We start from the raw sequence: 19,417 nt of genomic DNA on the forward strand, positions 1-19,417 counted from the left end.
GGTCTCTGGGTGGCTTACGTCTGACTCTTGATTTCAGCCTAGGTCATGATCCCAGGGTTGTGGAATTGAGCCCTGTGTCTGACTCTGCACTGAGCATGGAGCCTGCTTGAAATTCTTTCTCTCTCTCTCTCTCTTTCTCTCTCTCTCTCTCCCCTCCTCTACACCCCATCCCCCTGCTCTCTCTCTTTCTAAAAAAAAATTAAAAATTTTTTAACTTCAGGAATTTTCTTTGGAATGTTCTGTATCTTTATGCCCAAATATAAAGTATTCTTAGAAACTGTGAAGCAGTGTCACATTGGCTGTCTACACAGACTCTTGGGGCACTAAGTCAACACTGTTTCTACCGTGCAGGGTTAAATGGATGCTCTAACAGTGGCCATCATTTCCGGTAAGGATGCTCCCCTCACGGCCCCCAGGAGCATGGAGGGAGGCGTGGAGTTCTAGACCAAAGTTTGACAATGCTTAACTTTAACATAAATGAAAAGATGTCCCTTCAAGCCCTTGTTCCAAATTGTTCCGCTGCCTTCCTTACAATCAGATAATCATAATTTTGAATTTCTGGTGGCATGAACTTTGTGTAATTTTTACAACTCTGCTGCCTAGATGTGCTGAATAGGAGAATAGTAGATTCTTTACAGAGGGGCACAGGGCTCTTAATTGTGGAACAAAGCAATGCCTTGTACGTCAGCCCTAAATAAATGTTTCTTTATTTCTGAAGTTGCGTGACCTCTGTAGTGGTCTTTCCCGTGCGTCAGCGAGCAGTCAGGAGTGAACTTTAGTTAGCAATGCACGCTCATCTGTAAAGGCCTTTTAAGAAAAGCGAGGAGCTCACTGCATCTATTGACTCCCAGGGAAGTCTGAGGTCACAAGCTTGGCTGGGCACATGAGCCCAGATAATGAAGATGGTTTTGCCCTTTTGAGACAAAGCCAGCAACTCTATGTGCCTCATTATGCACTTTGGGTCATGTGCTAACAATGAGGGTTTCTCTAATACTAATCCCCCTAATGATGGCTTCTCTCAGCCCTTACAACAAACCCCACAAGGCCTCGTAGGTTGGCAAGCCCGACAGAATAAAGGCAGCACGGTGTTTGGCTTTTGAACTGAGTTCAAGGCAATTAAAGTTATGGGCTAAAGAGGAAAGGAGAGGGTTTAGAAATACCAGTATAATAAGCAGGATGACTGCAGTAACCCGTAAATTAACTCAATTAGACAAAGCCTGATTTAACGGGGGAGAGACGGTGAGAAGCGCTACCCTCATTAAATCTGGCTGTTAGAGGCGCTTCTAATGGCTTTAAATTTGTTTTAGCCGTTTGGATCATATAAAATAGTCTGTGCATGTGCACGTACACACGTGTACACAGGTGGGCTCTGCGGTTTTTGGAGGTTTTCTTTTTTTTTAAGAGGAGAGCAATAGAACGCAGAACAAAACAATATCAACTCCTTCACGCTCAAAACCAAAAATCATCGGAATGAATGCTCAAGAGCTTAAGAGTGGAAGACAAGGAGAAAGGCAGGGCAGAGTCAGGGAGTGGGAGGCAAGAGTGAGTTCTGCTGATAAAGCCATGAGCCCCCTTAAGTGGGGGCTTTTGCTCGGTTGCCTGGGCTGTGGAATCCTGCCTGGAGCCTGGGCACAGTTCCCCAGGGTCTGCATGACGGTGGACAACCTGGTGAGCAAGGAGTGCTGCCCGCCGCTGGGTGAGGACCCGGCCAACGTCTGTGGCTCTCTGGAGGGCCGGGGCCAGTGCGAGGAGGTGCAGGTCGACACCAGGCCCTGGAGTGGTCCTTACGTCCTACGGAACCTGGATGACCGAGAGGGGTGGCCAAGGAAGTTCTTTCACCGGACCTGCAGATGCAGAGGTGAGGCAGGTGGGCAGACACGGGCATGCCCGGAGCCAGGTCAGGGGACCCCAGGTGGGGAAGGAGCCCCTTCTCAGAAAGAGATGAGACTCTTGAAACTGTTAGACTAGGCTTTAAATGGCCAACCAAGTTTGTTTTTCACAGGCAACAAACCGGGTGAGACTGATGTCTTGGTTACATTTTTGACACCCTCTAACAGCTGTTGTAGAAACCAAATGAATATTCCCTGGGCCAAGCCTGGTTATGTGAACTCATGCCAACACGCCATTGGCTTGTTTGTTGGAAAGGGGAAGCTAACGAGCTCTGGAGTCAGCTTTGAACCTCAGAGCAAGTCCTTTCAAGATGGATTTGGTGGCCTCCCCTTCTGAAATGGGTTTGCGCTTGTAGAAAAGGGGGTGGGGACCTTGGCATTTGAAGGCAGGCATCAAAGGCAGGTGTTACTTGGTCCTGGCCTCAGTGTTTCTCCTGTTTTGAATGGGTCTCCAGCAGAGTACATCTTGCTAGTTAAGGTTATGCTTGGTTTGTCACTTGGCCAAAGTTGGCGGGACATGGTGGGACAGAGCTGCAGTGAGCTGGGGAAGGAGAGGCATAAAATAACAGTGGCTTTTTCTGCTCTTGCTTGGGTTGGATGTGGGCATTTCAGAATTTGCTCTGTGTCCTCTTTCAGACCTTGGTCTCTCTGATGACTCATTTCTTTGAAATCTCTGGGCATTTCTTATCCCTCTGGCTCCTCTGAGGCTCCTCCAACCCTCCTCAGTCGTGCCTCCCTGTGCACGGCAGCCGTGCTCAGCGGTGATAACCTCTCAGAGGGCTGCCAGGGCGTTTGAAACACAGAGAACAAGCGGCAACTTGAGCCAAGCCCTTGGCCACTGTTCTACAGCATCTAGCTGCATATGAAGTTTTCCTTTTGAAATTATTATTATTTTTCCCTCATGTTCGCATAGGATGCTGGCACACAGGAAATACAGATAACTGAGCTATGCAGGAGGATCAAGGCGTAACTAAGGCAATGTACAAAGGACTGTGATGCTCATGTAGGAATGATGTTAATTATTTTAACTTGTAAAAAATGTCTGGCCATATACATCGTTTTGTAGCTATATTGCTAATTCTGGGATTCATAGGAACTGTTAGGTTTGCCTTGGGTATTATTCATGGTGACAGAAGTTTTAAATAGCATGTTGAACATACACTAGCCATTTTTTTCTAAGCTAATCAAGCATTTGCTTCTATAGACATTGTCTCATGGATTCTCATGGCTTTTGTCCCACAACAACAGGTTTTGTATTACCTGTGTGATTGAAACCACATTACACAGTAACTTCTTTGTCTATGATTCAAAAATTCTTCCAGAATACTTATCTCCAAGCCAATCAATGATAGGGTGCCACCACTTACAATGGTTGGCCATCTCCAGTTATAGAATCTGGAAGCAGAAGGTATTAAGAAATCACATATAACTCTTACCTCTTCAAGTCATCATCTACTTTATATTTTTGACCTGGCTAGCAAGTGGTTTATTTGTTTTTGTTGTTGTTGTTTTTTAAGGGGGATGGAAAGGAGAAAGAATGGCAGAATAGAAGGGATAATTGTATTTTCCCTTTCCAGAAGGAATGCCTATAAATAGTTCTCCGGAAGTGACGGGAAATTTGGGTAACAGTGACCTACTTCCCAACACAAAAAGAGACCTCCTGCTCTGAGGGGGATAAATATACCTGAGAGGGAGTAGGTCAGAAACCAGGTCTGGCCTGTAAGTCCAGACTGTAAAGACATCCCATGTCTGTAGGCCAGTTCAAGGAAGCAAAGTTGTCTCAGTGTGTATGGTCTTCATTTCCAGACATTGTCAAGGACACGGCTATTCTTGAGACCAACTGCCAGGCTGTGACTCTCTTCCCCTCCTCCATGATTTGATCTGTGTAGACTCACTCAGGACCATAGCTCTTTCCATACGAATGTTGGATGGCTCCACTTATATTGGCTAGATGGTCTTGTTTGTTGAGTCTCAGGGCATCAGACCAAGTCCTAGTGGCTGAACTGGAAACCAATTTAGTATAAACAGAAATCACCATTCTGTGAGGTGCTGTGTGTCCCAAAGCTAGCCATACTTATTCTCCCCCAAAGAGTGAGTTGCTTGCCTTCCAAGGGAAGCTTTTCATGGTTTGGGAGGCAGTCTTCAGAATTTAAACCTGATCTTGAACCCCCAAAAGCCGTCCTTTCTGGAGTCCTCATAGCTTTTTGTAAATAAGTATCCTGGGATTCTTGTAGGTCCCTCAAAAGTTATTAAAAAAAGAGGTGTAGTTTAGCTCTGGAAAGCAGACCCTGAACCTTGTTAATGCAATGAAAAAATAAGCACATCATTTATCCATCAATGGACAGTTCGATCGTTTCCACATCTTGGCTCTTGAAAATAGTGGTGCAATAAACATGGGAATGCTAGTATCTCTACAAGATCCTGATTTTCATTCTCTTGGATAAATATCCAGAAGTAGAATTACTGGATCATATGGTAGTTCTGCTTTTAATTTTTTGAGGAAGCTCCATATTGTTCTTTCCATAGTGGCTGCATGACTTTGCATTCCCACCAATAATGTTCAAGGATTCCAATTTCTCCACATTTTAACCAAGTAGTATATACATCCAACATGAATTGGATTCAGCCTTAAAAAAGAAGAAAATTGCACAATAGGTGACAACATTGATGAACCTAGGGGACATTACACTAAGGAAATAAGGCAGTCACACACAGAAATACAAATGGGGTATGACCCTACTTTTATGAGGCATCTAAAATACTCAAATTCATAGAATCCAAGAGTGGGATAGTAGTTACTGGAGGCCAGGGGAGTGAGAAATGGAGAGTTACTAATCAACGAACATAAAGTTTTAGTTAAGCAAGATGAATAAGCTTGAGAAAGCTACTGTATCACATTTACCTAGAGTCAACGATAATGTATTAGACACTTAAAAAATGCATTAAGAGGTGTAGATTTCATGTTCAATGTTCTTATCCCCATAAAATAAAATTAAAAAATAAAAATACCCCATAGTCTTCACATGCTAGTAGCTGGTAAATGATATTAGCCCAGAAAAGAGAAATAAAAACAAACTTTGAAGGGGAAAATCCCTAAATTATGCGTTCAAGTTCCCTAGAGAGAACTTCCCTGTACTCTGTAGGGATAAACTGAAACCAAAAAATTACCAAATTTAGTGATGAGAAAGAGCTGAATTTCAGACTATAGCATTAGCTCTTCATCGTAGAAGTCTTAGAACATACCAATTGCAGCTGTATTTTTGGACTTTTGGAAAACATGCACACTAAATGGTTTTTGAACAGTTGTCTGAGAACTTCTTGTTTGTACAAGTGACTAAGTGTCTCCATTTTCCAATCTCTAAAATGGGGATAATGATGAAACCACACTTGTAAAATCTTTTTGAGCTCTATAGATGAAAGGCTTTCTGTGAGCATAAAGTATTGTTATTAAAATAATAGAATCTCTAATTATAAGGAATAGGCTATTTAGAACTCCTTGTAAATTCACTAATCGGTGGTCTTTAATGCTTATTTAGTCTAATAGCTTTCTGAAGTTGAGCCGATACAGTTCATGTAGGAACGTGCATGGCTTGATTTTCCTAACTCTCCATTTTTATTTCAGTCCCAAGTAGGTATAGGGTTTGTCTTTTTAAATTTAATTTTTGCCCAAGGACATATTCAATGGTAGGTAGATTGGTATCAAGGGACCCTTTCATTTTTTTCTCTCTCCATTTTCCAGTAAGATAATGCAATCTTCTCTAAAAGGCCTATCTTATATTTTTTGCTGTTGCTATTGGTAGATTAAGGGGAAAAAATGAACTCAGGTTAAACTGATGTAAGAAACCACCAGGGAATCTAAATGAGAGACATAAACATTTTGTGTGCTGGGCTCTCCTGTTGTTTTGCTTTACAGTTGGCCTCCGCATTTTAATGAATTCTTTAGACCAGGTTAGAAGCTCAAAACATAAAAGGGGTCTGACTGTGGAGCTTTGGGAGATATGCTGGAAAAGGAAATTTTCTACTGAATATATTTCTGGGTTAAAGGTGAGCTCAGATGCAGACAAATGCTTTCTTCTTTTATTTAGTGGGGTACAACTGATATATAAAATTATATTAGTTTCAGGTGTACAGCATAGTGATCCTACAGTTGCATAGCCTACAAAATGAAAGTTCATACAATAATGTTGACTATATTCCTCATGCCGTACAAGACCTGCCCGTGACTTACTTATTTTGTAACTTGAAGTTTGTACTTCTTAATCCCCTTCATCCATCTCACTCCTCACCCCAATTCTTTCTTATTAAGAAAATTAGGACATCTATGTTGCTTTTGGGAGGCCAGTATGGTTTTGCAAAAAGAAACGTCTTTGCTCAACATAATTGTGAAACAGCTCTGGTCTCCTGAGTCAGAATTCATCATTTTGTCTTTGTGTTCTGTGGTGTTTGATTTATTCCTCTGTTTTCACTTTCCCCCACAGTTAGATGTGCGTTGGTGTTTCATGGCACACACATCTTTCCTCCTTTTTTCTCTCTGTTTGATTATTTATTTATTCCAAGTTTTTATTTAAATTCAAGTTAGTTAATCCACAGTGTGGTATTCATTTCGGGAGTAGGACCAGTGATTCATCACTTACATATGACACTCAGTGCTCATCCCCAACAAGCCCCCTCCTTCATGCCCATCCCCCATTTAGCCCATCCCCCCAAAGTCTTTCATCTCCTGATGAAGGCATTGTACCTTATTTGTATTTGTATCTCCTGGTGCCTAATGCTTTTTGTTCACTTACTCATTCATTACCCACCCAACCGATGTTTATTTAGCACCAGTTATGTAAGGCCCTTCAGGTACAAAGATGGAAGAAAACCAACACAATTTTTAAGCTGTCCACAGTATAGTGGATAAGGAAGACAGACATGAAAACAAATATTTACAGTACTGCTTGTTAAGTGGTATCTAGTAATAATGACACCTAATATAAAACTTACTACGTACCACTGAGAACAAACAGGGCTGATGGGGGTGGGGTGAGGGGAAGGAGGGTGATGGGCATGGAGGAGGGCATTTGTGGGGATGAGCACTGCGTGCTATATGGAAACCAACATGACAATAAACTATAAAAGAAAAAACCTCACTCTATGTGCCAGACACTGTGCTAAGTGCTTAATATATTAACATGCTTGTTTTCCATAAGAACTCTCTGAGGTAGAGCTCTTACCCCAATGACAGGTTTGCAGAAGTTAAGTCCAAAGTTACAAAGCACAGTTACTTCTCTGAACATACCGAGTTGGGAGCACAGAGAAAGGCATGCTGAGTTCTGCCTGCCCTTTTGGTAGTAGGTGTTAATAAATTATTTGTTGAATAAAAAAATGGGGGAGATAATTAGTTATTGATAATTTTGTTTCTAGTAATCAAAAATAATTGTGGTAAAGGAAGTGTAGGAATATTAAAACTCATGGCATAAGTTATGAATTACTCAATTTCAATAAAACTCAAAGACCAACTTATGCATTTACATGTAGAAATGTATTGAATTGATTATTAGAGAATGTAGGTATGCCATTCCTTAGCACTTCAAAGGAGAGACTCACCTCTTGTAAAGCTGTGACTACGTATTCATCTCCAATCATCTGCCTCTAGGGAAACAGCTGGAAAGTTGGGTATTTGGTATTCTTTGGATGCATTTTTTTTTCATTCACTCCTCAAAAAATACTCTATTTCTGTGAGCTTTGCCAGAGAGATGATACATTTTAATCAAAGGTGTTTTGAAACAGATCTATAACTTTAGTAGGTACCCTGGGGGAAAATAACACTGGAGAATGTTGTTTAGCATCTGGGACTATATTAGTTGCTCAATAAATATTTATAAATAATGTATATTTAAGAGCTTCACTCAGGTCATCAATGTAGAGTTTAATGTTTAATTGAAACTATTGAAAAATATGTTTCAGTCTTGGGACTAGTAAAATTTTTTCCTTTCAGTATTTTTTTTACTTATGTTCTCATACAGTGTTAAGACATAGGAAAATACAGATAACTGAGCTAAGTGAGGAAAGACAGGATATTTTGTATGTCACAAGAAACAGAGAACCCAAAATAAATTACCTTAAAAAATTTTTCTTACTTATGATGTTTTTAATGACATTTTCTTTAACCAATCAAAAAACCCACTGGGTAGGGGCATCTGGATGGTTCAGTTGGTTAAGTGTCAGACTTTGGCTCAGGCCACTGTTCTCACTTTGGATGCTCTGTCCCTGGCTCTCTCTCCCCTCCCCTACTTGCACTCTCTGCCTCTCAAAAATAAATAAACATTTAAAAAAAATCCATTGGGTTAATCGAAAAGGAGGCCTGTTCATTTTTTTTTATACGGCACAAATGCGAATCATTTTGTTTCATGCTATTGTAAAATTTTCTTTTTCTTTAGAAATTCAAATAATCCTCTCTCTACTATGATTATAGTATTTTTTACTTACCTCTGTTTTGATACTTACAGTTCATTAAAATTATTTACTAGGCCTATGTGTATTGGATTATTTACTACATGCTTTATACATCTTTGTTTTTAATTGCTTTTCAAAAGAAAAGTTGGTCTCAGCTTTATTGAGGTATGACTACAAATAAAAGTGTACTATTTTATTTTATTTTATTTTATTTTATTTTATTTTATTGAGAGAGAGAGAGTGTGAGCTGAGGAGAGGGGTAGAGAGACAAAAAGAGAGAGATAGAGGGGCTGGGTGAGCATCTTAAGCAGACTTTGCACCGACCATGGAGCCCAACACAGGACTCGATCCCACAACCCTGGAATCATGACTTGAGCTGAAATCAAGAGCTAGACGCTCAACTAACTGAGCCACCCAGGCGCCCAAAAGTGTACGAGTTTTAAAGTGTACATTGTGATAATTTGGCTTTATATTTCTCTTATTTATTCAAAAAATAGTCATTTTGTATGAGGCCAACCACAAGCTTAGACAGCAGGATAATTGTCTTTTCAGGGCCTATCTCTGAAGCAAGTCCATAACTGTGATAAATGCAATGAAAGAGGAAGATTCAGTACCAGGGGAGCTCAGTGCAGGAACCTCTGACCCTGACAGATGAGTCAAGGGTGACCTTGTAGACCGCCCACGGGGAGGCTGAAACCGGTAGTAGATAATCAGGCAAAGAGGAATTTAAGGAGATGGTGAGGGGAAAGTGCTGCGGACATGAGGACATGACGAAAAAGGTCTGGGAAGAGGGGGAGTAAGGAGGAGAGGAGGGGCCGGGGAAGGAGGAGAAGGAAGAGGAGGAGGGGGAGGAGGAAAGAGGAGGAGGGGGAGGAGGGGGAGGAGTTGGTCTCCCACCTAATGCTTTATCTAACCCCTCTAATGCCCGGGAGATGAGCCTTACCATCCCCTTTTGCTTCAACGTTTTACTCCGGAAATATTTAAATGTTTACACTCTATTTTATCACCACCTAGGGAATGAGGTGCCTGTCACACAAAAAGCAATAATCGAGACTAAAAAGGGCAAAGTCAAGGACAAACTGAAATAATTTCAACAGTAGATGCTAATCAGAAAGCTCTTTAGTTCCTACGACGAGTACTGGAGTACTGGTTCGTGTGACCGGTCCTCATTCCCTGGGTGGATAAAGCAGAGACATTCGTGCCCTGGGTGCCCTGGACGAGGAGCCCTACAGTGATTTGCGCTTTGCCACAGCGCGGCAGCTAATTCACCTTTATGACCTGCCAGCCTCCATTGATTTTGTCTTAACTCCGTCTCCTTAGTGAAATCAACCAGCTTTGTTAATGTTAGATTTCACCTAAATTCCTGGAAACCAGCTTATTTATTTGGGTTCTGCCCTGAGCTTGGTGTATATTCCCTTCCTTCTCTAAATCAGTGCACAGGCCAGGCGGGGTGTCCAAGGCAGCTGTGCAGCCTGGGGGTGGGGGTGGGGGTGGGGGTGGGGGTGGGGCATGGGCTGGGGGGAGGCCTGCCTGGGTCGTGAGAGGCAGGACAGCTAGGAAGGTGGCACATGTGTATTAGGTCGCTAGGGCTGCGGTGACAGAGTGCCACGGACTGGGTGACAAACAAACTCCTTCTCCCACAGCCTGGAGTCCCAGAGTCCCAGCTGTTGTGAGTGTTACATTCTTCTGAGGTCTCTCTCCTGTTTTTTACCTGGCTGACCTCTCCCTGTGTCTTCATATGGTCTTCTCTCTGTAACTATTGCTGTCCCAATTTCTTCTTCTTATAAGGACACTAGTCGTGTTGGACTAGGGGCCGCCTAATGACCTCATTTTAACTTAATTACCTCTTTGGAGACTCTAGCTCCAAATACAGCCATCACTGAGGAAGGTGGGGGGCGGGGTGAGGACTTCAACATATGGATTTTGAAGGGACACAGTCCACTCATAACAGCATGGGATGCGTTTCATATTCTGTTTCTTTGCTGGGAATAATTCTTTTTGTTTGTTTATTTTGAGAAAGAGAGAGAGCGAACATGAGCAGGTACGTGAGATGGCAAGAGGAAGAGACAGAATCCCAACCAGGCTCCATGATGTCAGGGTGCAGAGCCCCACTCAGGGCTTGAACTCACAGACCGTGAGATCATGACCTGAGATGAAACCAAGAGTCAGAGGCTTAACTGACTGAGCCACCCATGTGCTCCTGCTGGGGGTATTTCTACAGAACTCTCTAGTACTCAGTTCACTTGGAGATACCAACATTTCAAGAGAAGAAGGGAAGGAAATTGGTTTTCTTTGCCTTCTTGTGAACACCTTCAGCTTCTCCTCCTTACTACCCCAGTGTTCAAATTCAGAACTGTCTTCTGTGTTACATAAACTGACTTCCTCTTCTGTCTCTCCTTTTTTCTTTTAAAAATAAACCAGGACGTTTTTATGGCTACCACTGTGGATTCTGCAGGTTTGGCTGGACCGGCCCCACTTGCAATGAGAGGAAACCCCTGGTTGTTCGGAAGAATATCCACTCCTTGACCCTGCAGGAGAGGGAGCTGTTCTTGGACGCCTTAGACCTGGCGAAGAACACCACGCACCCTGACTACGTGATCACCACGCAGCACTGGCTTGGCCTCCTGGGGCCCAACGGGACCCAGCCCCAGATCGCCAACTGCAGCATTTATGATTTCTTTGTGTGGCTCCACTATTACTCTGTTAGAGATACATTATTAGGTGGGTTTTTCCCTTAGCTAAGGTATATTATTATAGGTTTGGGGCTGGGGGTGGATGGGCGGGAAGTAATTTCAGGTAGGTTAATTAACAAGAGAACAACCTCAGGGAAGGGTTAGGCTTATGAAAGTCATTGGATGGAGCAGTTTCAACCAGTACGTTGGCTGACATTCGAAAATGTTTTCTCCTGGAGTTTGCATTTTGGGTTCAAAGTCTAAACTCTCCTCTGCGAAGCCATTAGTCCTCAAAGGCAGGAGTTGGTGAAGCGGAGAAGGCAAATTCCTTTTGATTCCAGAAGAAAACATTCCTAAGTCTGGCCGTGGAAGCCCTCTCTGACCTTTTCTTTCAAATTAGAAGAATTAACTGAACATACGCTAAAGCACGTGACGCTTCTGTGTGCAGAGTTAAGAGTGTGTGTGGAGAAAGCGCGTTTCATGAAACTCGCTTGTGTTCGTCTTTAGACTTTCGGATCGTCATCATTTATGGGGCCCATGACATGCTGCGCTGTTGCTGGCATCCCCAGGCATTTCTGGAGTTCTGTTGTTAAGGAGCCAGCAATGTAGAGTTCCTTCTGAATCAGCCCTTCGATCCACAGTTATTAAGGATGCTTTGGAAAATGGTGCCCTGCCCTCTAGATCCTAAAAATCAGGGCCTGCGTGAGACTTAAATGGGGGGTTGTTGGGAACTTCATTAATCTACTAGGTCCAGCTGTGCCCTCAGATATGTTGCAGTCAGCGGATGCCGCAGACATCAGTACGTTCTGGGGGGACGTGAATCCGTTCCCAGTTCTGCTTGGTGCAGTTCTGACAGTGGCTGCACCTATCACTTCTTCCTTTGGGGGTTCCCTGGTTAGGGTCAGGGTACGTGAAGACATCACGTTCACTCTGAATAGTCAGATTCCCATTGGAATTGCCTGTCTTTGTGTTTACGACTATCACTTGATGTTGCGTCATTAGTTTGTTTTGGGAATATTAAACTGTGTTCTGAATTAAAACATTTAAAAAGGACTATGTAGCCATCACCCGTGACAGCCGTTCCTCAGTGCGAGTCCTTTAAAAATCTCGCCTCGGAGGTGAGCATCTGTCTTTCTTTATCGATAGATAAGGAGGCTCTTCTGGCTATAAACCTGTATAGTTTTCCTGTCATCGCTCCGAGGAATTTTTGCTTTATGAGAGGGTAATCTCTCTAGAGGGAAAGAAGACTATAATTTCTGGTTGGATCTAGGAATTAAATTTATATTTGTGCCTGTGCAGCTTTCTGAAGTTATTACAGGTACTTTGAGAAAGAACTAAAGTTAGCTAAAGTTTCTACATAACCATCAAAAGCTGTTATGAAAGAGGAAGAAGGATGAACAGGCAGGAAGGAGGTCATTAAATTGCCCAAAGCTTTTCACTAAAATTGGCAGTTCCAGAGGCGAGCCAGATTGGTTTGGATGTATTTCTCTCTCTTCTAGTCTTGGCGACCGTGCCTGTCAGCTAGTGGTTTTAACTGATCAATGGCTGAGGCAAAACCCAAAAGAACTGAAAGTTCTTTCTGGTTTCATAAATGCCTGAATTAGGACTAAATGTAGTTGGAGTTACTTTATTATTAATGAATCCCTTCCTTTTGAATGTGTGCATTTGTAAGGAACAGGTTGGAAAATGTCTTTTGAAAATATATTTCATTGAGGGCTTCCTCTTACTCTTATTTCATCTTAATGAAATGTTGCTTAAAAATTAAATAGATGTCAGCGGCTCTCAAAGCTGAGAGTGACCTGAATTTCTCTGGATCTCTGTTGACAATCAAACTTTCAAGAGATGAAGGAGAATTTATCCTAAAAGTGCTGGTTGCTTCTGAAATTGTTTTGTTGTTGCTGTTGTTGCCTTCAGAGAGATAAATGACAAACCCAACAAAAGTTTTTTTTTTTTTTTCAGTTAAAACAGTGTGGACTTACCGGCTCTGTGGACCCATCCCACTCGGGTAAGGTTTGTCATGTGAAAAAATTCTATTCCATGATCTTTACTCTGTTTCCCAATTGCTTTAGGACCAGGGCGCCCATACAAGGCCATAGACTTCTCCCACCAAGGGCCCGCCTTCGTTACCTGGCACCGGTACCATTTGCTGTGGCTGGAAAGGGATCTCCAGGTTGGTCAAAACAATGCACCAGGTGCTTTTGATTTTGCATTTGGTCAAGACCCATGGCAGTCTCTGCTTTATATGCTTTCTTGTTGTATTTGATATTATGAGCTAAATAACCAGGCTCGCCCTTTGCTTTTAGCAACTTCTTGGCGATGAGTCCTTCGCTTTGCCCTACTGGAACTTTGCCACTGGAAGGAACGAGTGTGACGTGTGCACAGACGAGCTCTTTGGGGCAGCGAGACAAGATGATCCAACTCTGATTAGTCGGAACTCTAGATTCTCCAGCTGGGAAGTTGTCTGTGACAGGTAATGGCACCTGCACCTGCAACGGAAACACAGACACTACATTTTCTTACGTCTGAGAGCTGGAGGGGCACGTTATATTTCTGTTTCTAATGTGTGTTGAGTTCTGTTTCCGTGTTGCTGGAAATTATTTTCCCGAAGGAGGTGGGATGTTTAAAAATTCTAAGCCCCTTAATAAAAAATAAATGCAAGTATGGAAATCACAGTTGTGAAATGAATGTGTTTTGGTTATCATTTCTAGATCAACTGTTTTCTTTTTTTTTAATGTTTATTTATTTTGAGAGTGAGAGAAAGGGAGAGAGCACTAGCAGGAGAGGGGAAGAGAGGGAGAGATGGAACCCCAAGCAGGTTCCACACTGTCAGTGCAAAGCTGGATGTGGGGTTCAATCCCACGAACTGTGAGACCATGACCCAAGGCAAAATCAAGACTCAGATACTCAGCCAACTGAGCCACCCAGGTGTCCATAGATCAATTGTTTTAAAATTAGAAGTAGTTTCTTAAGCACTGATTATATTCCAAGCAGTGTTAATAGTACTGGCAATACAAGGACGAATAAAATAGAGCTTCCCATTTGAATATGGTTTATGTTTACAAAGACAGATTGTGTGTAAACAAATTACAATACAGTGTGAAAAGTATCATAATAGATGTAAGTGGACAGCCAGGGAGAGAGTCAGGGGAATCCTGTAAGGGGCAGAGGCACAAACCTTGGGCAGATGTAGGGAAGGGTGGTGAGAGTGTCCTGGGTGGAAGGAACATCATGTATGAAGCCATAGAAGTCTCTGGAAGCAGTCTAGTATTGCTGGATCATCAGGCAGTGGTGAGCTGAGAGGCACCAGGGATGGAGGAGGGCAGAACAAGCTCTGAAATACTAGAAGACACACAGGTAGATGAGCAGCCTACAGCCCATGGAGAATCCTGTCCTCAGTGATTCCTTAGCCCGGTTTCTTTTTCCTGGCACACATCTCAGGAACAGATTTCCCACGAGGCTCTTCTGCCTTCCTTTCTTTATCTGTTTCCTTCCAATCCTCCTGTTTTTAACCTGACCGCTCTAGCTCACTTGCCCTGTGTCTTTCTCCTGCTCCATGGCATTGAACTTCCTGGTCAATGCCCCGGGTCTGGGTGTGCGCGTGTCTGCAGGGGTGCAGGCCAACCTGGCAGGAATCTTGTCTCCTCCACCTGAGCTTTTCCTGCAGCCCTCTGGATAGTGCTTTACAATGTGTAGGGAAGTAAGGAGTGCTTTTTAACGTGATACCATAATCCCATAAAGCCCCGTTTCTCATAGGAACTGGGGAATTAATAGATGGTACATGAAAAGAGATTCCTATGACCAAACACATTTAAGGAATGCTGAGTTACAAAGGCTTTTAAATTTTAGAGTATCTTTGAGGCTTTCCTATGGAAGGGTATTCTTAGAGGGAGCCTAAGCTCACCTGACTCCAGCACACCTACTTCATGAACCGTGTCTCTGGGACACGCTTGGAAAATGCTGCCTTGGAGGCCTTTCTGCCTTGTTTAGGTACTAGTCTCTTTCATCCTCAAGTGTGACGATTCTATTCTCACATAGCCAGGACTATCCCCTTACCCATTAAAACCCACAAGGAAACATCTTTGATATTTTATCCACGGCAATGAAATAATGCTCTACTGGTGGTATTCCAGGCCACAACAAGCTTGTAAGTGTAATCCTTTATGGGTGTGGAAACTTCTCAGTTTCTGTGTTTACCACATAGTTATCCTGCCATCTTGGAACATTTTCTAATGCTACTTTTCCCTTAACATCTCTCCTCTAGCTCGCTTCATCTCTTTTTACTCTGGTGCCCTTTATTTGTCTTCAGTTTGCCTAAAATGTTCTCCTAGCCTTACATAGCCACTTGTGCCAACACTAGCTTAGCTGGGTATAAAACAGGCCACCTGTTCTCTCTTCAGTTACTCATCAAATACACCTCCTAGGAGTTGCCATCTTGCCTTACAAACTTTCTTACTTTCCAATGGAATGGTACTGTATCTTCATATATATGCATATTTTGTGCACCTAGTCTTTTGAAACTCCTTAATCCATGATTACTTTTGCAGGTAGTTTGCAGGGTACTTTTACCACATATGTTTGACCCTTGCAAGGTAACTATAATAAGATTCTATTATGACTAAGTGATTGGTTTGCTTGGCTCAAAGTTATGATAGTCACCACAAATTAATATATACTATTTTTACTCTCCTTACAACCCTTAGCCTGGATGATTATAATCGCCGGGTCACCCTGTGTAATGGAACTTCCGAAGGCTTGTTAAGAAGAAATCAGGTGGGAAGAAACAGTGAGAAACTGCCAACTTTAAAAGATGTACAAGAATGTCTGTCTCTCAAGAAGTTTGACAATCCCCCTTTCTTCCAGAACTCTACCTTCAGCTTCAGGTTGGTGCTCTGAGCTGTTAGACTGGCAGTTTATAAGATTTTAGATTTTCATGCCTGTGGTTGCAGTGAACTGGAAGGAAAATCCAGTGTTGGGAGCCATTTACACAGCTAAGTAAGGGCTTGATGAGCAGGGATAACAAGGGACCACTGTTAAGAGACTCATCATCCACCCACTCTAATGGATAGTGTGGTTTTAATATCTTCTAGCTTAGCTATTCAAAACCATTTCCTATTTCTAATTATGGCACCTATATAAGCACCATCTTTAGAACCAGGGTACTTAATTAAATATAGTACTAAAAAATATTTGCTCATGCTCTTTCTTTTTCGTTTCTTTTAAATTTATCAGCCATAGACCTTAATATTGAAGTCTGAAACCTCAGAGGAGCTTTACTGACTAAATGCAACTCAAATTACAGCACAGCAATGACATTACAATATTTGAAATTTAAAGGCCAACTAATAATTCTCTCCCTCTAAAAAGACTTTAAGAATTGTAAGAAGTAAGTACAGCTATAAATAAGGTTTTAAACAAAGATGAATGGAGCTCCAAAAGGCATGGTGGATAGATTCATGGTCTTCCAAAGCAGATTCTCTCTAACTGTGTGTAAATTATACAGCAGATGGGTTATTTGGGGCCAGGATGGGGTAAACTGAATGTAAACACAGAGGCTGTGCTAAGTGCAGAGAGCTCAGAGTCTGTGCTAGCATTACACACAGACCTCAGAGTAATGCCCAAGGTCATTAAAGGCTGACATTTAAAATTGTTTGAAAAGGAATATGCATTGGTTTTTTACTGTAGTAAAAATGCTGTTGAAATGGAGTGTAATCTTTATAGATTTGAGTTAAGGGAGTGGTTATCAAGTGTGGTGCCTAGACCACCATAATGGACATCACTTGGGAGCTGGTTAGAAAGACAGATTGTGAAGACCCAGCTCACACCTACTGAATCAGAAACTCTGAGTGTGGGGCACGAAATATGTGATTTTCCTCCAGTGATTCCCATACACACTTAAATCTGAGGATCCCTGAGTTAGGATGAAGACAATTTGAATTTCCTAAAAGTGAGGAGGGGAAAATGACATGGGTAAGAATAATTTGGAAGATACGTTTAGAATGCAGAATATAACTGATCACATGAATCTATCTACCATGCCTTTTGAAACCCTATTCATCATTGTTTAAAGTCTTATTTATATCCATACTTATTTCTCACACACAAGCCACAGGTCTGTTTAGTTGAGGAATGAGAATATAAGATTATGTATTAATTCAAAAAATATTTCTGATCATGGGCCATGCGCGGGGCATGGTATTAAGCCTTGGCAATAAAAATCAGAAGATGACACAGTCTGTGTCCTCTAAGAGTTCATAGTCTGGCATGGGAGACAGGTATGAAGGTAAAACCTTGGCCGTACAGTACACAGAAAGGAGGTAGAATCCCATGGAGCGGTGCAGTAGTAACATTGATCAAGAGTTCCCTTCCCTTATGGGAGATCGTTAGTAAAGGTTGGGACTAATTTGTAGTTAATTAGCTGTGACAGAAACTTCCCCTTTCCCTACCCTATCTCAAGTTAGAAGACTATTATTTAGGTTGGAAACAATAAAAAGAGACCTTTATCCATCGTTGGCTCTTGTTGCTGACATATTGATTTTCCTCAGGAATGCCCTGGAAGGGTTTGATAAAGCAAATGGAACCCTGGACTCGCAAGTGCTGAGCCTGCATAACTTGGTTCATTCCTTCTTGAATGGGACAAACGCTTTGCCTCACTCCGCTGCCAACGATCCCATTTTTGTGGTATGTTCAAAGACTCAGAAGAGATGGGAAATTTCCTAGATGATATGTTGGGTTTATTTGCTTTTCAGAAAGATTAAGGTTTGGTGTGTGGTTTTTTTTTTCTCTGTGTGAACAATGGGACGTCTTCATATGTAAATTCATTTTATTCTACACCAGAAAGGTGGTTAGATGGCGGTTAGATGGCATCCAAAGTCCCCTTTTCAGAAACCCATGCTTTAGAGCTAACTAGCTTTGGAATGACCCCACATAGGAGTTTATAGTCCAGAGGTGGATTCATAAGTTAGCAGAATATTATAAATTATATCACAACCTAGCAAAACTTATCTAATAAATTAGTATAATGGAAGTAATTTTTCAATGATAAAATGAGTGGGGTCACAGATGAACAGTGGCACCACCATGACCCTTGCGTGGAGCCCAGTCACTTGGCCACTTTGGAGCAGCACACGAAGTCCTGGTGTTTGGTCCTGGGTCCCTTGTTTCACGAAGCATTTTGCCTGTGAATGAGCAGCACATCATTGTGTCCACTTTGGACAGAATCTTCCATGAAAGACACTTGTCAAAAGAAGAGTGTGGGCTTCCCTCAGAGTACAGGAATAGGTTCTTTAAGTCCCTCTGAGTCTGCTTGTGAATCAATGCTTGTAGGTGCACCAGAAGCTGGTCTTCACCTGCTTTCGTGGCTGCAGGCCACCTAGTAACAGGTTTATTTGAGATGGCGAGGACCCTTTGGCCACTACCTACCCCAAATTGTAGGAGGCCACTGATATGTGAGGGAACCTGGCACTGTTGAACAGTTTGGGTCAGTTTGCAAACTTAACCGTATAGTCAGTCATTTCTTTTTGGTTTGCAAATGAAGAGATTCTACTCATTGATTTAGAATAAAAAAATAATGCTTTGACTTAAATAACTGGGAAACTGAGAAATGCTGCCGCCTTCAGGTATGGCTGAATCTGGGAGCTCAGACAATGTCAGCTAGCTCCCTGTCTCTGTCTTCATGAACAGTCTCTTCCCACAGGGTAGCTGGGTTAGCTGTTGGTAGCCACAAATGTGCATGCTCCCAGTTTACCACAGGGGTAGGAAGCAGCCACGTTTACCATAGTAACGTGCCAGACCTGGATAACCTGCCCTCCCTGAACCCAATCAGTGTGGCAACGGGAATTAGGTATTCTGATTGGCCAGACCAAGATCCCATGTTCACCCCTCTCCGCTTTCCACCAATGAGCTGTCAGGGCAAGTGTGTGAACACTGCACACACCACTTTAGGGAGCTCCGTGCAAGAAAGAAAGTTTGTGGTAGCCAGTAGTGGGGCGGAGAGAGGAAAAGGGGTCCTGGACAGAATAAACGACAAACGCCTTCATTTATTAACTGGCTTCGTATCTCCGAGGGGATATACAGTGGGCACAGAAAGCTTCTGTTGATCATGGAGGAACCTCATAGTTCTTTAAAATTCATGGTGTAATCAACTCCGTTGATATGTTTGTCTGACTTGAAAACAAAAGGAAAAACAGAAAGAAACTTGACAATGGGATGCTAAGTGGAAAGAGAGGCAGTGAGCTCTTTAGTGTTTCTTCTTATAGGAACACCAGTCCCGCCACCTCAGGGCCCCACGCATATGACCTTATTTCCTGTTTCTAGGGCCCATCTCTGAATACAGTCACATTGGGGGTTAGTGCTTCAACATACAAATCTGAGCCATAATCCAGTCCATATCACAGTGTATCCTGAAACCATCAGTTTAGA

At 42.4% G+C, this 19,417-nt stretch overlaps 1 protein-coding gene across 1 annotated transcript in view; it reads left to right on the plus strand.

Moving 5' to 3' along the window:
- The first annotated feature begins 1,563 nt into the window (after window positions 1-1,563).
- The window catches only part of DCT (dopachrome tautomerase), a 33,598-nt gene continuing 15,744 nt past the window's right edge, over window positions 1,564-19,417 (plus strand). The window contains exons 1-6 of the mRNA XM_029938420.1: window positions 1,564-1,858; window positions 10,749-11,048; window positions 13,069-13,169; window positions 13,303-13,469; window positions 15,700-15,879; window positions 17,542-17,677. Coding sequence (XP_029794280.1) covers window positions 1,564-1,858; window positions 10,749-11,048; window positions 13,069-13,169; window positions 13,303-13,469; window positions 15,700-15,879; window positions 17,542-17,677 — 1,179 coding nt within the window. The remainder of the gene's footprint in view (window positions 1,859-10,748; window positions 11,049-13,068; window positions 13,170-13,302; window positions 13,470-15,699; window positions 15,880-17,541; window positions 17,678-19,417) is intronic.

Source organism: Suricata suricatta, chromosome 4 (genome assembly GCF_006229205.1).
Source record: "Suricata suricatta isolate VVHF042 chromosome 4, meerkat_22Aug2017_6uvM2_HiC, whole genome shotgun sequence".
Taxonomy (NCBI): domain Eukaryota; kingdom Metazoa; phylum Chordata; class Mammalia; order Carnivora; family Herpestidae; genus Suricata; species Suricata suricatta.